The 16,250-nt window shown below is 50.4% G+C and overlaps 1 protein-coding gene across 4 annotated transcripts in view; it reads right to left on the reverse strand.

Moving 5' to 3' along the window:
• The window catches only part of ACTN1 (actinin alpha 1), a 97,571-nt gene that overhangs the window by 39,119 nt on the left and 42,202 nt on the right, over positions 1 to 16,250 (reverse strand). For all 4 annotated transcript variants that reach the window (XM_070469541.1, XM_070469538.1, XM_070469540.1 and 1 more), the window contains exons 2-3: positions 4,806 to 4,920; positions 436 to 555 (exon numbers count right to left, since the gene is read on the reverse strand). In XM_070469541.1, the coding sequence (XP_070325642.1) occupies positions 436 to 555; positions 4,806 to 4,920 (235 nt within the window). The remainder of the gene's footprint in view (positions 1 to 435; positions 556 to 4,805; positions 4,921 to 16,250) is intronic.

Here is a 16,250-nt window from a genome sequence, read left to right on the forward strand (position 1 = left end):
AAAAAAAGTTCCTAAAGCCTTCTGGACAGCCATCCTGCAGGGGCTCCCTCTACACACCAGTGTCCACACACTCTCCCCAGACCACAGACCACAGAACTCTGTGCTTGGGACAGGGGAGCACAGCCAGGCCTGCAGAAGGGGGAGGTGACAGTCCACACACACAGATCCCACAGCGCTAGGATTCAGCGGTTGCGGGGGGTGGAGTGGGAGTAGGGGTCACAGTCACCAAGGTGCAGAGACTAAATAGAAAGTGCTGTCTTTACATGAAGGATCCACTGGCCAGTCAGATGCTGGAAGCCCTACTTCCAAATGCCCCCATGGATGTGTGGGTCTAGGAGTCAGGCTAGAAAAGGCCAAGAGAACCAAGAGGTGGGGGCAGACAATCTGGCTGGATGCAGAGGGGTGGGATGGGGGTAGGGGGCAGGCCTTACTCACCTTCAGCTCCTATGGACACCAGCTTGACCCCCTTGCTGGCTATGAAGTCCAGGGCCTTGTTGACATTGGAGATCTTGTGCACCCTCATTTTGCCTCTCTCCGGCTTGGCCAAACGTTCACCTGAACAGACGGAGAGACAGCAATGCAAAGTGAAACACTGTTCTCCTACTTCTCAGCTCTAAACTGCTTGCAGCCACTCAACAAGTCTGTATTAAGCCCTGAGTATATGTCAAGGGACTTGGCGGTGTGCTAGAAATATAGGGGTGAACAAAACAGCTTGCTGCCTTCATGGACTTATGGTCCAGGAGGAGAGACAGACCTTCAACATACATCAACATACATAAATGAACAAAAAGCCAAAAAGGAGAAATGCTTAAAACAAAGGCTTTAAAAGAGATTGCAGAGGTGGAAGGCAGGTAGGAGGGTGAGAGAGTTGTGATGTGGTCAGGGGAGGCCTCTGAGTGGGAGGCCGGCAGACCCAGGCTGCAGGGAACGGCGATCAAGGCAGAAGGAACAGCATTGGCAAAGGCCCTGAACTCCCAGCCTAGACTGTTTCAATCCAGGAGAGTGTGTGGGTCACGCTAGGGTATTTTGGGAAAGTTCCCTGTGTGTTGCCCACAGGGCCCCTCGCTCACTTGAGAACCACAGCTCTTGTCTGTTTACTGCTGCCCAGGGGCACCCTCGGCTCAGCTCCAAGTCAGCCCTCCACCCTCACTCAGCGGCCATTTCCCCAACCCCCACTTCCCACAGTGGGGGCTCCTGCTGTTCTGTCTATGATCAGAAGCTTCGGGGAAGCAGGGGTTGATGAGCTGGTTCTCTAAATACCCTCTCAGAGCACAGGAAGGAAGCGTCCAGGGATCCCCTGAAGCCATCTGAAAAATATGAATGTGCGACGTGTGCCCAGACCTGGGGAAGGGGAGCACAGCTTTCAGTCTCCAAGAGGTCTGAGAACCACCATCCTAGAACTCAGGACCTTCCACCTACCGCAGTCTCCAGACCAGACCAGCGGCACGCTCTCCACCCCACTACTGAGCACATCAACAGCCTGGCTGAGAGATCCCAAGGGGCAGGGTGGCCCTGATGCTGAGCCATGCTCATCCTATCAAGAGCAGCACTTCTCCAGGGGGGCCCCCTGCCCAGGGCCCCCCACCCGACTTCCACAGAACAGACTTCCTGCTACAGATTTCACTTGGCCTGGCAGCATCCAGGGAAGCCCAGCTGGGTTTTTATTATTAAATCAAGACTTCCCAAGTGTGGCTTTCCCAAGGCTGTGACCACAGCCCACCCTCTCTGGGAAGGTACCCTACTGCCCCCCTGGGCAGATGAGATGCCCCAGGGCTCCCTTCCAATAGGAGGGATGGAGGCAGCACCTTGTGCCCCCTCCCCCCACACCCCAGCAAGGGCTGCTCCCACTAGAGCCCCAGGCTTTAGGTCCTGCTAAGCCTGAGCTCACCAGCCTGATTGTCAGCTACATTCACTGGCTGGAACAGGGCTCCTCCAAGACAAGGGAGGTAGCAAAGTCCTGGGACTTCGGTCCACACAAAATCACCTGGAGAACCCGCTGACTATAGGTGTCTGGCCCCCTTCCCCTTCCTCCTGAGTTTCTGACTTTGGAAGTCTGGGATGAGGTCTGGGAACCCACATGTGGCTGAGTAGTCCTGCTGATTCCGCTGGGTAGTCCAGGGACCACACTCAGAGGATCTCTGCAGGCGACAGCCCCCTTCCTTTTGCTGTCATCCTAACCATCTCCAGAGACACTCAGGGAGGAAAAGGCATCATCTCAATGGCTCAATCTCTCCCCACCCCAGGAAACAGAAGAGCCACCTCACAGACGTGCACAGGCCTGTTCAGTGCAAGCACCTGGTAGGTATTTGGAAAAGCCCAGCTGGGCATTCGGTCACTCCAGTATTTGCTGAGCATCACCGAGCTGCCAAGTATATAGGTCTGAGCACCTGGGACACAGACAAGTCTGTCCCTGCCCTCCAGGGCCAGGTGTAAAGTGGGGAGAAAACACAGGAGCCAAAAATGATCCTGCTGTGTGGCAAATGACATGCTAGAGGAATCAACGGTGTGTTCCAGGAGCCCAGAGGAGGGCAGGCACTCAAAGCAGGAACAGAAGGGGTGGTGGTCAGGGAAGCCTTCCTGGAGGAGATGCCTAAACTAGTTTTAAAAAATGAAAAAGAACAATGCCAGATTTGCTTAAACTAAGAAATGTTGGAGGAAGAGGTAAGAAGGACACTCTAAAAGGCATTTAACCTAGAGGGGTGGGATGGGGAGGGAGATGGGAGGAAGGTTCAAGAGGGAGGGGGCATATGTATACATATGGCTGATTCATGTTGATGCTTGGCAAAAACCAATACAATTCTGTAAAGCAATTATCCTTCAATTAAAAAAATAAATTTAAAATTTAAAAAAATAAATAAAAGGCAGTTAGAGGAAAACATATGGCCATTCCTGAAAAAATTCAACACAGAATTACCCTAGGATCCAACAATTACACTTCTGGGTACATACCCAAGAGAACTGAAAGCACAGACTTACACAGAATCTGTATAGCCATGTTCTTTGCGGTATTACTCACAATAGAGAAACTGTGGAAACGACTCAAGTGTGAATGACAGATGACTGAATAAACAAAATGTGGAACATATGTACACAATGGAATATTGTCTGGTCTTTAAAAGGAAGGAGATTCGGATACATGCTACTTCATGGAGGAACCATGAGCACCTTATGCTAAATGAAATAAGTCAGTCACAAAAGGACAAATACTACAGGATTACACTCATATGAGAAACCTAGAACAGCCAAGTTCACAGAGATAGAATATAGAATGGTGGTGGGCAGGGGCTGGGGGGAGAAGGAGATGGCAAGTTGGCATTGAATGATGGCATGGCATCTTGGTGTGGAATGATGAAAAAGTCTGGGAATGAGGACTGGTGATGACGGTTGCACAACAATGTGAATGCACTCAATGCCTCGGTGCACATTTAAAAATGGCCCAAACGGTAAATTTTAAGTTAAGTATATTTGAACACACACACACACTCTACCCCCACCTGCAGTGGAAATATTTTAAAGCACCGAGGGGCAGAGAAGCCAGCCAGAGTTTGTGTAAAAGCAGTGAAAACAGAAAGCAGGGACACACACATGGGGAGGGCTGCATGTCTTCCTGCGGCAGAGTCTGAAGTCTGACACCTTTTGGGGAATAGTTAGTCGAAAACAAAGCAGGTGCCAGCTCATGACAGATTCTGTTAGCTATGTTAAGAAATGTGAGCTGCAGGTACAAAGCCCCAGGGAGGCACTGAAAAGTTTCAAGCGGGGAACAGTGCAACCATATTTGGGCTATTAGATGGACCCTCTGGCTACGAGTGGGTGATGGAGGGCAGTAAGAAGGGGGGGCGCTGGGAGGAGGGGTCAAAGGCCTCTGGACATCATCTAGGTGAGAGCTGATGCAGGCACAATGATGTCTGCATAGCAGAGGTCAAAGAAGGCGAACAGAAGAAGAAAACAGAATGAATGAAACTTGAATGCCAAAGGAAGAGCCGTCTAAGATTCCTGAATGAGGCTGAGAAGAACAAGATGAAGACTGCAGGAGCAAAAAGAGGTTTGCAAGGGCCAGGCGTGGTACACAGTCTTGAAGCCTGGGGCACAAATGGGTGAAGATGCCCAGTGCAATTCAGGATTTAAGAGGAGGCTCCATGGAGAAGACTGGACCAACCCTAGTCTAGGACTCACTGGCATCAAGATGGAAGATAAAGTGAAGAAAGCAGCTAAGACTGCCCAGTGAGTAAGCCAAGGCTAGAATCTCAAGGACCTCCAACCCTTAAGGGATGATAGAGGAAAGGTATTTATAAGAAAGTGGAGATAGGCGTTGGAGAGAGGAGCTAGCCCTCCAGATAACTGGACATCCGAATGCCAAACTGGGAGCCAGATAAGGAACTAGGATCACCTTGATACATGTGGATAGGTAGCAGAGGAGCCAGCATTTGGAGATGGTCAGATGTGGTTGCTTTCCTGACCAAAGAATTCTAGCCTTGGAGGAGCAGAGACACCAGAGACCAACCTTCAGACTGCTCTTTATGCAAATGAGGATGCTGAGGCAGAAAGGCAGTGACTTGTCCAAGGACACACAGACGATCAGGAGCAGAGCCAAGCCCAAACTCAGTCTCGGGGTCTGAAATCACACTCCATCTCCCACTTTTTCGAAAGCTAGCCCCAACCAAAGATGGGGCAGAAGCAGAGGTGTCGGGGCAGCATTCCCAAAGTGGCAGAACCCAGTGGACAGTGTCTGATCCTGGGCCATGGTGACCCTTCCCATCTGGCATCACCTTTGCCCTGGCACTCCCAAGACCAGTGGTCCAGCTCACCTGAGATGACCTCCAGCAGTAGCATCAGCTTCAGGCCGTCCCGGAAGTCCTCCTCGATGTTCTCAATCTGTGTTCCTGCCTTCCGGAGGTGGGAGTTGCACCATGCTGTAAACGTCTGCAGGAAGGAAAGAAGAGCAAGTGGTCAGGCTCTCCCACAAGCCACAAGGTCTCTGAGGCACTCACGAGCACCTTATTGTGTCTCTGGGACCCGGCTGCCTCATGTCATTTTCCCAGTTGTTTTGTGCGAGGTGCTGCGTGGGCTGGTATTGTCATCCTTGTTGGTTAAGACATCTGACGGGGTCAAAGAGGGCAAGAAATCCACTCAGTAGAGCCTCCAAAACCTCGCAGCATCATTCTCCTTCACCTCAATCAATCTTCACACAACCTCCTTCACCTCATTGCAGGGCAATAGCTGAGGGGTCACCCTGCAGGGCCAGCAGCCCGAGTGGGCACAGTGGGATGGACAAAGCAGCACCCTCCTTTTAAAGTCCACCCTCCCAACCTTCTTCCAAAACCATTATCCCCACCTACATTTAGAAGTGGTATGATTCTATTCTTGGCAGTTTACCTCTTAGATTTTAAAGCTTAGTATCGATCGTCACAGTTACAAGGTGGAGTATCCCAGAGGTAAAATATTAAGCCTCATTAACACCTTAGGGTAAATAAATTTATTAAATCCGTGGCCACTTGACAGCTAGCTAATGGAGAGCATTAATCTGGTTTATTGGGGGCAGAGTTCAGAGAAACAGTGTCCGAATAAGGAGAGAGAAAGGTAAGTACCCCATGGTGTATGTGGGTATACTGGGGGTGGGAGGTGGAGGCACCTTAAACTGCAAAAGTATGAGCAAGAATTTTTAAAAAGGACTGTAAGGAGACTAAATGAAAGATCATCATCATTGTAATTTTCTAATCTGTGGGGAGAGAACAGCAACCTTGAAGCTTCTGTATTCTGTCTTAACCAGATGATCAGGCAGGTCACCAACTGAGCTGTCCCAGGCCAAAAGCACCTCCTGGTGGCTCACTCAAGGAACAGGTGACTCAACAAATACAAGAAATAAAATGTGTGAGCTTCAGTTTCACTCACCCTTCCAAACAAAGCCTGGGCAAGTGCCTCTCCCCAGCTCACAGAGAGAGGAGCTCTCCTGCTTTAGATCCAAACTATTCCTTGCCGACTCAAGACTTCTCTGCACCAAATGGTACTGTCAATTATACAGGGGCTCAAGAGCCAACATTCAGTCACCCCCAGCAGGGCCAGCCAGGTCTCTCCCCACCCACGCTGCCAAGTGGCAATGGTGAGAGTGAGCTATTCATCAAAACAGCAGCATCCACGCTAGAAATACTCCTCCTCTTCGGAAAGGTCACCAGACCCATGACCCCCACCACCACTTCCTCTTGCCCTGGGGAGCCCCAAGATGAACTGGCAAAAATGGGCAGGAGGAGGACAGGATGCCACACCAGTGAGGACCGGGGAGAAGAAACGGCTGAGCAGGTTTATAAGCAAGAATTGAAGAGCCTGGAGCAAGAGGAGACAGCAGTCACACAAGGAGGGGAGAGGAGGCTGTGTTATGACATTCCCCCAACACTGGGCCTCATTCCTTTTTTGTTATTTTCTTATTTATTTATGGCTCTGCTAGGTCTTTGCTGCTGTGCACGGGCTTTCTCTAGTTGTGATGAGCAGGGCCTACTTCCTAGTTGAGTGGTGTGGGCTTCTCACTGCCAGCTCTAGGGCACACAGGCTTTAGTAGTTGTAGCATGCGGGTTCAATAGTTGTGGCACATGGGACTTAGTTGCCTCGAGGCATGTGAGATCTTCCGATTCCGAGACCAGGGATCAAACTCAGGTCTCCTGCACTGGCAGGTGGATTCTTATCCACTGGACCACCAGGGAAGTCCAGGCCTCATTCTTAAATCATATTTCACTAGGCACTTAGCAACACAGGATACTCTTTTTTCTCCCTGCAAACACATCTCCACTCTGTAGGCAAGCCCACTCCCAAGATAGGCAAAAGGGATGTGTGGGCTGTCCCAGAGTTTGATGAACCTGACACACAGGCTGAAGGTGGGCAGGAGACACACACTGACCCCTCAGCCTGGAGTGTCCTCTATATCAGGCTTGGCCAACTCACTCTCTTCTTCTAAGATGGGGCTAAGAGATCACCTCCTCCAGAAAGCCTTCCGGATAGCCACCCACCACATGGGGAGATGTGTCAGCCCCTGACACCCTGCATCGCCTGCATCACTGCTCTAATCCCACTGCAAGGTGGCCACTGGTCAGCTTCACACCTGGATTCAAGTGTTCACCCTAGAGTCTCAGCGCCCAGAGTCACAGATGCAGCACGGGGCAAAATAACAAAAATCCTTGCTCTGTGCAACAGACACTCTGGTGGATGTGAAAATGAGACGACTGAGTGAAGGAGCAAGTGAGGAACCGATACAAAGTGAGAGGATCCAGGAAGGTCCAACCACACCTGAAAGGTATCAGGGCAAGGGACTGACAGCTCTCAGGGACCCGCAGGAACCCTCTGGCTCAGAGGAAAGAAGATACAGCAGGACAGGAAAGAGTAGTTACAGGACGTTCCTAGTGGTCCAGCGGCTAAGACTCCACACTCATAATGCGGGGGGCCCCAGGTTCAATCCCTGGTTGGGGAACTAGATCCCACATGCTACAGTGAAGATCAAAGATCCTGCAACTAAGACTTAGCACAGCCAAATGAATAATTTAATAAAGGGAAAAAAAAAAGTATTCACTGGGTCCCCTTCCTCTCATGCTGGCATTGCAAACCAAGCAGGGATGGGAGGCTACTCAGTTTTTCTTTTCATTTTGCCGTAAATTTTTTGATGCAAAAAAATATTAAAGAATTTTAAAATCTTTACAATAAGTATAATTTTGTTTGTGGTTCCTTGTTCTCTTCCAGCTGTCATGAGTCCATATATGCACTTCTGCCTGGGTGTCACCATACTCTCCGTTGACGAGGGTGGGTCATTTACCACCATTTAGCATTTCCACCAGAGAAGGCAATGGCACCCCACTCCAGTACTCTTGCCTGGAAAATCCCATGGATGGAGGAGCCTGGTAGGCTGTGTGGTCCATGGGGTCACTAAGAGTCGGACACGACTGAGCGACTTCACTTTCACACACTGGAGAAGGAAATGGCAACCCACTCCAGTGTTCTTGCCTGGAGAATCCCAGGGACAGGGGAGTCTGGTGGGCTGCCGTCTATGGGGTCGCACAGAGTCGGACACGACTGAAGTGACTTAGCAGCAGCAGCAGCATTTCCACAGTACCTTCCCCTCATCTCCCTTCCAGGCCCACCCTCAGCTTCTGCCTGGGGTTTTCTGCTGACTTGGCAAGAAGTAGATCACCCCGGCAGCTCAGAGTTTCAGGTCCAGTGGTGCCGGGGTCCTGGTGGGAATCGCCAGCACCCTCACAGTCAGGGGAACCATAAAATCTCACTGTTTACCACCCAGTTGTAGAGAGGGGATGGGGTGAGAGGAAGGAGGAAGAGATAAAAAGATACCGCTTTTGCAAGAGGAAAAGTGCTGTTGAAAGCAGCCAGCCCCGTTTCCTGGAGAAGCCAGTCCCGGAGCCTCAGCTGGAAGGCTGAGACGCACCTGTGTTTGCCCAGACTCCTTCCCACAAAGGCCTGCCTCTGAGGCCGCGGGGGGCCACACTTGGCTAAGACAGCAAGGCCCCGTCCTGACCCAAATAGGGTGACTGCCAGGAAGGGGCCTCTGAGTACCTCCCCAACAAGCAGCACCCACCTCGAAGCTTGGGCCACAGAGGAAACAGTAACTCAGTGATCAAGAACATGCACTTGGGGGGAACCAGATATGGTTTAACACTCAGATCCATTCTTTACCAGCAGTGTGAGCTGCAGACTCGCCTCCCTTAATCTCAGGTGCCTTAGCTGCAAAATAGGGGTAGTGTCGGCACTTTATAAATATCAGGCGGATTAACTGGAAAACATCTACAAAGTGCTTGCCACTTAGAACATGCTCAATAAATGATTAGAGGAAGGAGAAAACTAGCTCTTCCAGAACCTCCCTGGGGGATAGGCCTTGGAGGACTCAGCCCTGTGTGCCCCCAGCCCACACTCTCCTCCCTCCTCCAGCCACCCAGCTCGGTCCTGGGTTCCACCCGTGGAAGCGATGCACCATGTCCGCAAGATGACACCTTGTGTCTGAGAACTCTTTTATTGAACTGGCCCCGATGTGTTATGGGAAGAGGGCTAAAAGTGCACTGTGGGGGCAGAAAGCCTATGACTTTGACCGTGGCCTTGTGGATCCCCCAGCAGAGGAGGCTGACGGGGCCCCAGGAGAGGAGACAAGTCAGGAGCAAGGTCCTCCCTGCATACCGCACAGACACTCTCCTCTGGCATGGGCAGGCCCTGGTCCCGAAGCCCCAGCTCCCACATGATGACAAATGGAGGCACCCAGCCCTGGGCAGGAGGGAAAGCCACCAGCCACAGGGGGACGCCCACACTAGAGACCCTGGCCCCACGACCTCCAGCCCAGATGCCCCAGCGTGGCAGGCAGGGCTGCCCCAGTAGGGTTACAATCCAGCCTGACTTCAAATAAACGCAGATGGCATCTTGCTGCCTCACTCCCAACCAGGCCCTGACCCATCCGAGCTTCCCCTTGCTCCAAGAGCTCTGTCAGAGGGTCTGTGCTTTGTCTCGGACAAAGGAGATAGGAGCTGATAGGCTTTACCGGGACCCGCTCTGCTGTAGAATGAGTTCGGGAGTGCGGACAGGTCTTAGGGAAAGGGCCTGGGCTTCACGCTGGAAGGGCGGCCGGAGCTGCAGTGGGGCTCACTCCCTTCTCATCCTTCACCCACCTCCACTGCACTGCACAGCCTCGGAGGACGCTGGACAGAGAGGGAGGGGCTGGCAGAGGACCCCTGCTCAGCTTCTCACTGACCTGGAAGCATCTGCCCTCGTGCCATCTGGCATGAAGGTGATTTGAGGAGACAAAGAGAGTAACTATCCAGCCCTGTAGCTCAAGGTTGCGAACGGTCCTGGCCCAGCTCCAACGGGGGGTGGGGGAGTATGGGACACAGGAGCTGAGTCAAGCTTCATGGAGATGATGGAGAAGCAACTCTGTCTACATTCTCTGTGGGTCTCACAATCCTGCTTTCACACGAGATCCTCTGAGGGCTTTCCATTACATCTTTAACAAGTATCCTGTCCATAATCTCCTTTTTTTTTGTGGTGGGGGGATGGGGTGGGGCTGAGTCATGTGGCTGGTGGGATTTTAATTCCTCGATTAGAGATCAAACCCAGGCCCCTGGCAATGAAAGCACAGAGTCCTAACCACTGGACTGCCAGGACATTTCCTATATTTCCTTAAAATGTACTGAAAAGGCAAATGGCTTTTGAGAACATGCTTTCCCTACTTCCCAGTTCAGATGCACTAGCATGTGACTTTAGCCCCACAGGCCTTTTTGAGCCTCAGTTTTCACATCTGTAAATGGGGGACAATAGCATCTACCAGACAGAACTGCAATGAAGATTAAACAATACAGTGTATCTTACCACACACACACACGAAAAAAAAAAAATCAGGAAAAGCTAATATTAACATACTAAGTTGTTAATTTTTATTAATTATGATAATATAATATTAATACTAACGTGGTTTGAAATAAATTAAATATGCACGTAGTAGTCACTACCATCATTACTGACTAAATTTTAGATTCTAAAAGGTGTCTGAATAATCACACCCAGCTGGGATCTGGGGTACAGAGGATTACCCCATAAGCGTGAGTCAGAGGCTGAGCTTTTGAAGTCAAGCGGTATTTAGGGTCGTGACCTTGGTGGGAAGGGGGAAACACAAGGAATAAAACACAAGATGCTGAGCACAGGAAGGTCACAGGACTTGCTTAAGATTGCTCCAACAGAGGGAATCCATGGAGGGACTCCGCTCTTTCACTGCTGAGGGCATGGGTTCAACCTCTGGTTGGGAAACTAAGATCCCATAAGCCACGCAGTGCAGCCAAAATTTTTTTTTTTAAGTTGAAAATAAAAATCACTCCACAGAGCAGGAATCCAAGAGACTGGAAGGATTCAATCACTCTGAAGAAGACAAGATAAACCCCAGCTCATCCATATCTAGCCAGGTGATAACCTCAGGCAAGCGGCTCTGCCTCAAGGCACTTGTCTGTAAAATGGAGTAATAACAGCACAGGCTTGGTGGAGAATTTCCTGAGACAATCCTCTTAAAACACTGAAAAGAAGGTCTGGAACACAGGGGCTGCTCCATAATTACCTCTCATTACTGTTACCACAATAATTAGAGATAATTATTACAAGTTCATGCTATTCAACACATGTCATCAAAGAACGTTAGAGCTGGAAGAAATGCTTGGCACATCAGAGCCAAACCTTCACTTTACAACTGGAGCACATGGACCAGAGAGGGTGAGTGATTTTTCCTAAGCCACACAGCGGGGGAACGTTCACAACCTGGCCTCCTGACTCCCAGCCCCACATACTTTCTGCTCCACCATGACAATGGGGATTTCAGGTGCAGGTGTGAGTGGGGTGCTGGAAGGGAACAGCAAAACCAAGGGCAGACAGGTGAACTGAATCGTGTGGCATGTCATGGGAAACTGGTCACTGTGAAGTGAAAACACCACCCAGAGAGACTCTGGTCAGCACTGGCAGAGAGCGTCTTGAGTTGATGGGCCATCAGTAGAGCTGGCGTGAGGGGGGCTATCTCTCTGGGGGCAGCATGAAGGAGAGTCCTGAGGCAGGCAGCTGCTTGTCCAGAGATGGAAGAACATCCTGGATGGTGAGCAGATCAGAAACATGTCTTTAAGGAGAACTCTGAGAACTGGGGCTCCCTGACCAGGAAGAGAGAAGAGTAGACTCAGGGGCTCATCCAAATATTTGAAAGACCCTCCTATGGACAAGCAAATAAATATGTTGGGTGCAGCCCTGGGCAGGCAGCTATGGTGAGGAATGTGTATACAAAAGCAAGACTGACCTAGTTCTAATCCCGCCTCTGGCCCTGAATAACCTTGGGCAAATGACTTTAATTCTCCAACCCTCAGCCTCCACATCTGTAAAATGGGTATAATAATAGAATATGCCTAGAAAGGTGCTGTGGATCAGTGTGGCAACACGCAGCAAGTACTAAGCACAATCACCCATACATAAGGCTCGATAAATGGGAGCTACTGTTTCTAGAATGAAGGACAGGGAGACCAGAGTTCAATGTAATAAAGGACAGACCAAGCACTGGATGCGTTACCCAACAAAGACATGTGCTTGGTGAGGGTGCTAAGAGAGGACTCAACCAAGCACTCCCTCATAGCTGAACTAAGTAGGTCCCTTATAATATTGATTCTTCAAGAGTGCAAAGCAGCCCTTGAAAAGTTGCTTCAGAGATGTGTTTGAAGAGTTCAACTGGACCAAGGATCACACGCTTCATTGTCTGAGTGGAGTTTCTCAAGCTCAAAACCATTGATATTTTGGGTCAGCTGCTACTTTGTTCAGGGTTTGGGGCCTGTCTCATGCATCATGGGATGCTTAGCAGCATTCCTAGACCTTCCCACTACATGCATGTAACATCCCTCACCTCAAGCTGTGATAATCAAAAAACACCCCCTGGCTGAGAATCTAGTCTAGAGGAAATAGACACATATGCCATTAATAATAATATTAACAGCAGCATCTAACATCTGTTGAGCACTCACTCTGTGCTAGATCCCCTTCTGCAGGCTTTAGCCCTTTTAACTCAATCTTCATGACAACATTATGAGGCAGGCGCTATTACTCTCCTCATTTTACAGATGAGGAGACCAAGGCACAAAGAGGTTTAATAAAAGAGCACAGTGGGCAAGCATAAGAAAAGCGGGACTGTGAGACCTCGCCTCCATGTGTACTCAAGGATTTTTCTTGAAACAAAGGCTCTCTTGGGCTCTCTGTTGGGTTTCTTACTCAGGAAAGCAACATGGGCACAAAGAATTGGTTGCAAGCTGGTAAGTGGTAATCAGTACACAGCCTCAGTACCGGGGCAGGCGTGGTGAGGAGACAGGAGGCTTCCCTCCTTGGCTCCACAAAGGAAGGGTCCTCAGGTGGCAGACCTCGAATGAAGAGGAGCCAGAAATCTAGACTTGTATATTTTTTAGGACAATATAAAAGTAAGACATTCCACAGACCCCTCAAAAGATACAGGCAGGCTAAATCTGGATGAAGACTGACAGAGTCCCTGGTTCCACCGTGGGAAAACGTGAAACCGTTCTAAGTCTCCTAACAACAGAGTTACCACACATGTTACCACACGCGCTCAGCAAACAGCTATGCCCAGCAGGGTTAGCATTCCTCGCAAACCACTGCCGGCATCAGCCATCTGAGAATCTAGAGTCAAAAACTCAAGGTTCCATCCTGTGAGAGGCCACAGGGGCTCTTCTCATTTGGGCTTGATCAAGGACCCACACCTGTCACCAGGCACAACAACAGATGTGTCCCACACACTCATGTACACACACCACCAAGCTGTGTGAACTCAAACCAAGGGTACCAATCTTCGTTTATAACATCTGCAAAAGGAACTTTCTGCTAATTCCCATTAAAGGGTAGGTACCGTGGCAAAGCCACAACACTTCACAGTGGGCAGGCTGATGCGGGGTACGTCTCTGGTAGCAGGCAACTCACCAAGGGGAGCTAGAATGGGCAAGACTCTGAGCCCAATGCTGGGATGCTCTCCTGGGTAAATATCACTCAAGAAAGAGGAGGGCTATGGGGACAAAAACATCCTTGCCAGCATTACGTAAGAGGAAAAAATTAGAAATACCCCAAATTCTATTAATAAAATATTAGTTAAGTAAATTATGGTTTATCCACTTAATGGAACATTAGATGGCCAAAATGATGGGTTCTGAAACTATATATTACAGGAAAAGGCTGACATGTAATTAACAAAAAGCAGGATACAAAACTGTATGCACCACAGGCTTAAAACTATGTGAGCGATCACACGAATGAGAAAAAACGATGGAAACAAAAATCCCAATGCCAGCAGGGCTCGTGCTCCTGTAGCTGAATTGCCGACACCTTTTCTTTTTCCTTGCCCGTCCGTCTGCAAATGTGGCTGGCGGTCCCCATCTCCTCCCTGGCCTTCTGCCTGCCAGCACTCACTCCCCCCAGTCCAGGCCGTCCACTCCTGGCTGACCTCTCCACTGGTCCTGCGGCAGGGTAAACAAGATACCCCACCTGCAGCCAAATGAGACTGGCTCAGCGAGTGGGAGACAGCAGGACCACCTCACCAGCCGCCAGGCCCCAGACTCACGTGCTGACCACACCTCTCCCGGGCATATCCTCCCACTCCCCTGGGATCCTGACACTCGACACCAGCCCCCGGTTCACTCCTGGGGAGTTACTGTTCCAGGCACAGGGGTCAGGAAACCTGCACTCTGCCCTGGTTCAGCCAGGCATGAGTGTGACCTCGTATAAGTCGCCCCAACACTTTCCATCTATGGAACCTCAAAAGCATCCCTCAGACCCTGCAGTTCGGAGCCCGGCAACTTGTCCCATCGTAACACGCAAGAATAAAAACCACAGCCAAGGAGAGCACGGCGGACGCCTTCTGTTCCCGTGTAAGACTGATCACATGGATGGGCTCTGCTCTGTGTCAGAGAGGCCAACGAGTCCATGGGGGTAGTTTCACCTCAGTGATGCAACACCTGATCAGCGTTTCGCTCTCAAGATTGCCCACCCCTCACAACAAGACACCTGTTATTAGTTTACTGGATAGTCCCTAAAAGCTTTCTGCCAGAATATCCCTGGAAGGACACACAAGGACCTGCCTGGCACAGCAGCTGCCTCCAGGGAGGGGAGGCAGGAGGCTCCCGACAAGGGAGGGCGTGGCGTTTGCTTTTCACAGAACACTCTTTTGTTTCTTTTGAATTTTATACCGTGTGCAGTCATCTGTTTGTTTTCTTTAAAGTATGCAAATATAAGAAAAGCTTGTCTGGAAGTGTGTACATTTATCTGGTAAGTCAGAACTCTGGGATGGGACAGAGGGAGCTTCCAGTTTCTCTGGGAGGACGTGGAGTGGCAGTCGGGTGGGGTCAGTGTTCCCGAATGATCAGAGAGAAAACATACACTTCCAAATAAAAAAAGAATTGATAAATGAAAAATTAGTCCACCTATTTAAAAGAATTAGTGAATAAAATATAGAGAAAGGGTTGTGAAAAACTCTAACGTGTACAATATTATAAGGAACATCATAATTAGGGGCCAGGACATGAAGATAAAGCAGCAATCATGCCCACATGTCCACCTCAATAGTCAGACAGCAAACTGTCAGGAAATTAAGAGGAGAAACCCCTGGCCCAGCAGCCCAGAAAAGCCCAAACAAGCTGGCTTCTCACCAGATGGTTTTCCCCTCTCTGGAGGAGGGCACCGGGACCCTGGTCTAGGCTCTAGGGCTCATCACCTGAGATAATCAGTTCAGCAGCCGCCCAACCCACCGCACCCCTCTGGGTGGTGGCCCTGCCACGGCTGCCAGGCACAGCCCACCTTCTCTGCCACTTCTGGCCGCCACGTTCAAGCATCAGGCCAGGGCACCTTGAGAACTCAGGGCCGAGGTCTCTGCAGCATCTGCTGGCCCCGGGGGAGGTCACTGGGGACCAGCCAGGGAAGAGTTCTCTCCCCCTCTGACCCTCACACATGGCCAGTCTGGCCAGGGCATGGGCACTGGGTGGGCTGTCCAAGCAAAGGCCTGCCAGCAGTGATCTCAATGCCCAGTGTTCTGGTAACATAAACAGGAGTATCTGGTTAACTTATCAAGGGCTGGATGCCAGCCTTTCAAAGCAAGCTGTCAGCTGCTTCACTCACAGATGAAAAGCAGAGTCCCCAAGAACATCTCCACCCAGGTCTGTTTACTCTCCACCCACCTGGGAGTGGTGCTGAACCACCAGGCGGTTTCCTCTGCTCTGAGAGGGCACCTCCCTACCCGCTTTCCCCGAGGCGGGTGAATGCTGGGGTACCGGAAATTCAGAAGCAGGTGGCTGGAGGCTCCCAACGGAGCTGGATTCTGTAACTGGACTGAGCCAGGTCTCCACCTACACCTTTCATTAGCTGTGTCTCTCTGGACAAAATTCTCAATCCCAGCCTCAGGCTGCCCATCTGTAAGATGGGTATAACAAGACCTATGACAGCCTAGCTCGGCATGAAAAAGGACCACATTAGATCTTCTGTACTTAAAGACAGTCTGGTGCTCTGTTCACAACAGACGCTTTAAAAAATGTTAAACCAGCTGGCCTTTGTCCCTCAGTGGCTGTGTGGCTTTAATGAACCGGCTGTGGCCTCAGTTGCTTTGTCTGACATATGGGGATACAGAACATCACAACGTGTAGGCCTGTTGTCAGGTGAGGGCCATGGAGGCAGAACAGCCAGGCATGAGGACAGGACGGGAGCCCCATCAGTGTCTGCTC

The sequence above is a fragment of the Odocoileus virginianus genome, chromosome 6 (genome assembly GCF_023699985.2).
Source record: "Odocoileus virginianus isolate 20LAN1187 ecotype Illinois chromosome 6, Ovbor_1.2, whole genome shotgun sequence".
NCBI lineage: Eukaryota > Metazoa > Chordata > Mammalia > Artiodactyla > Cervidae > Odocoileus > Odocoileus virginianus.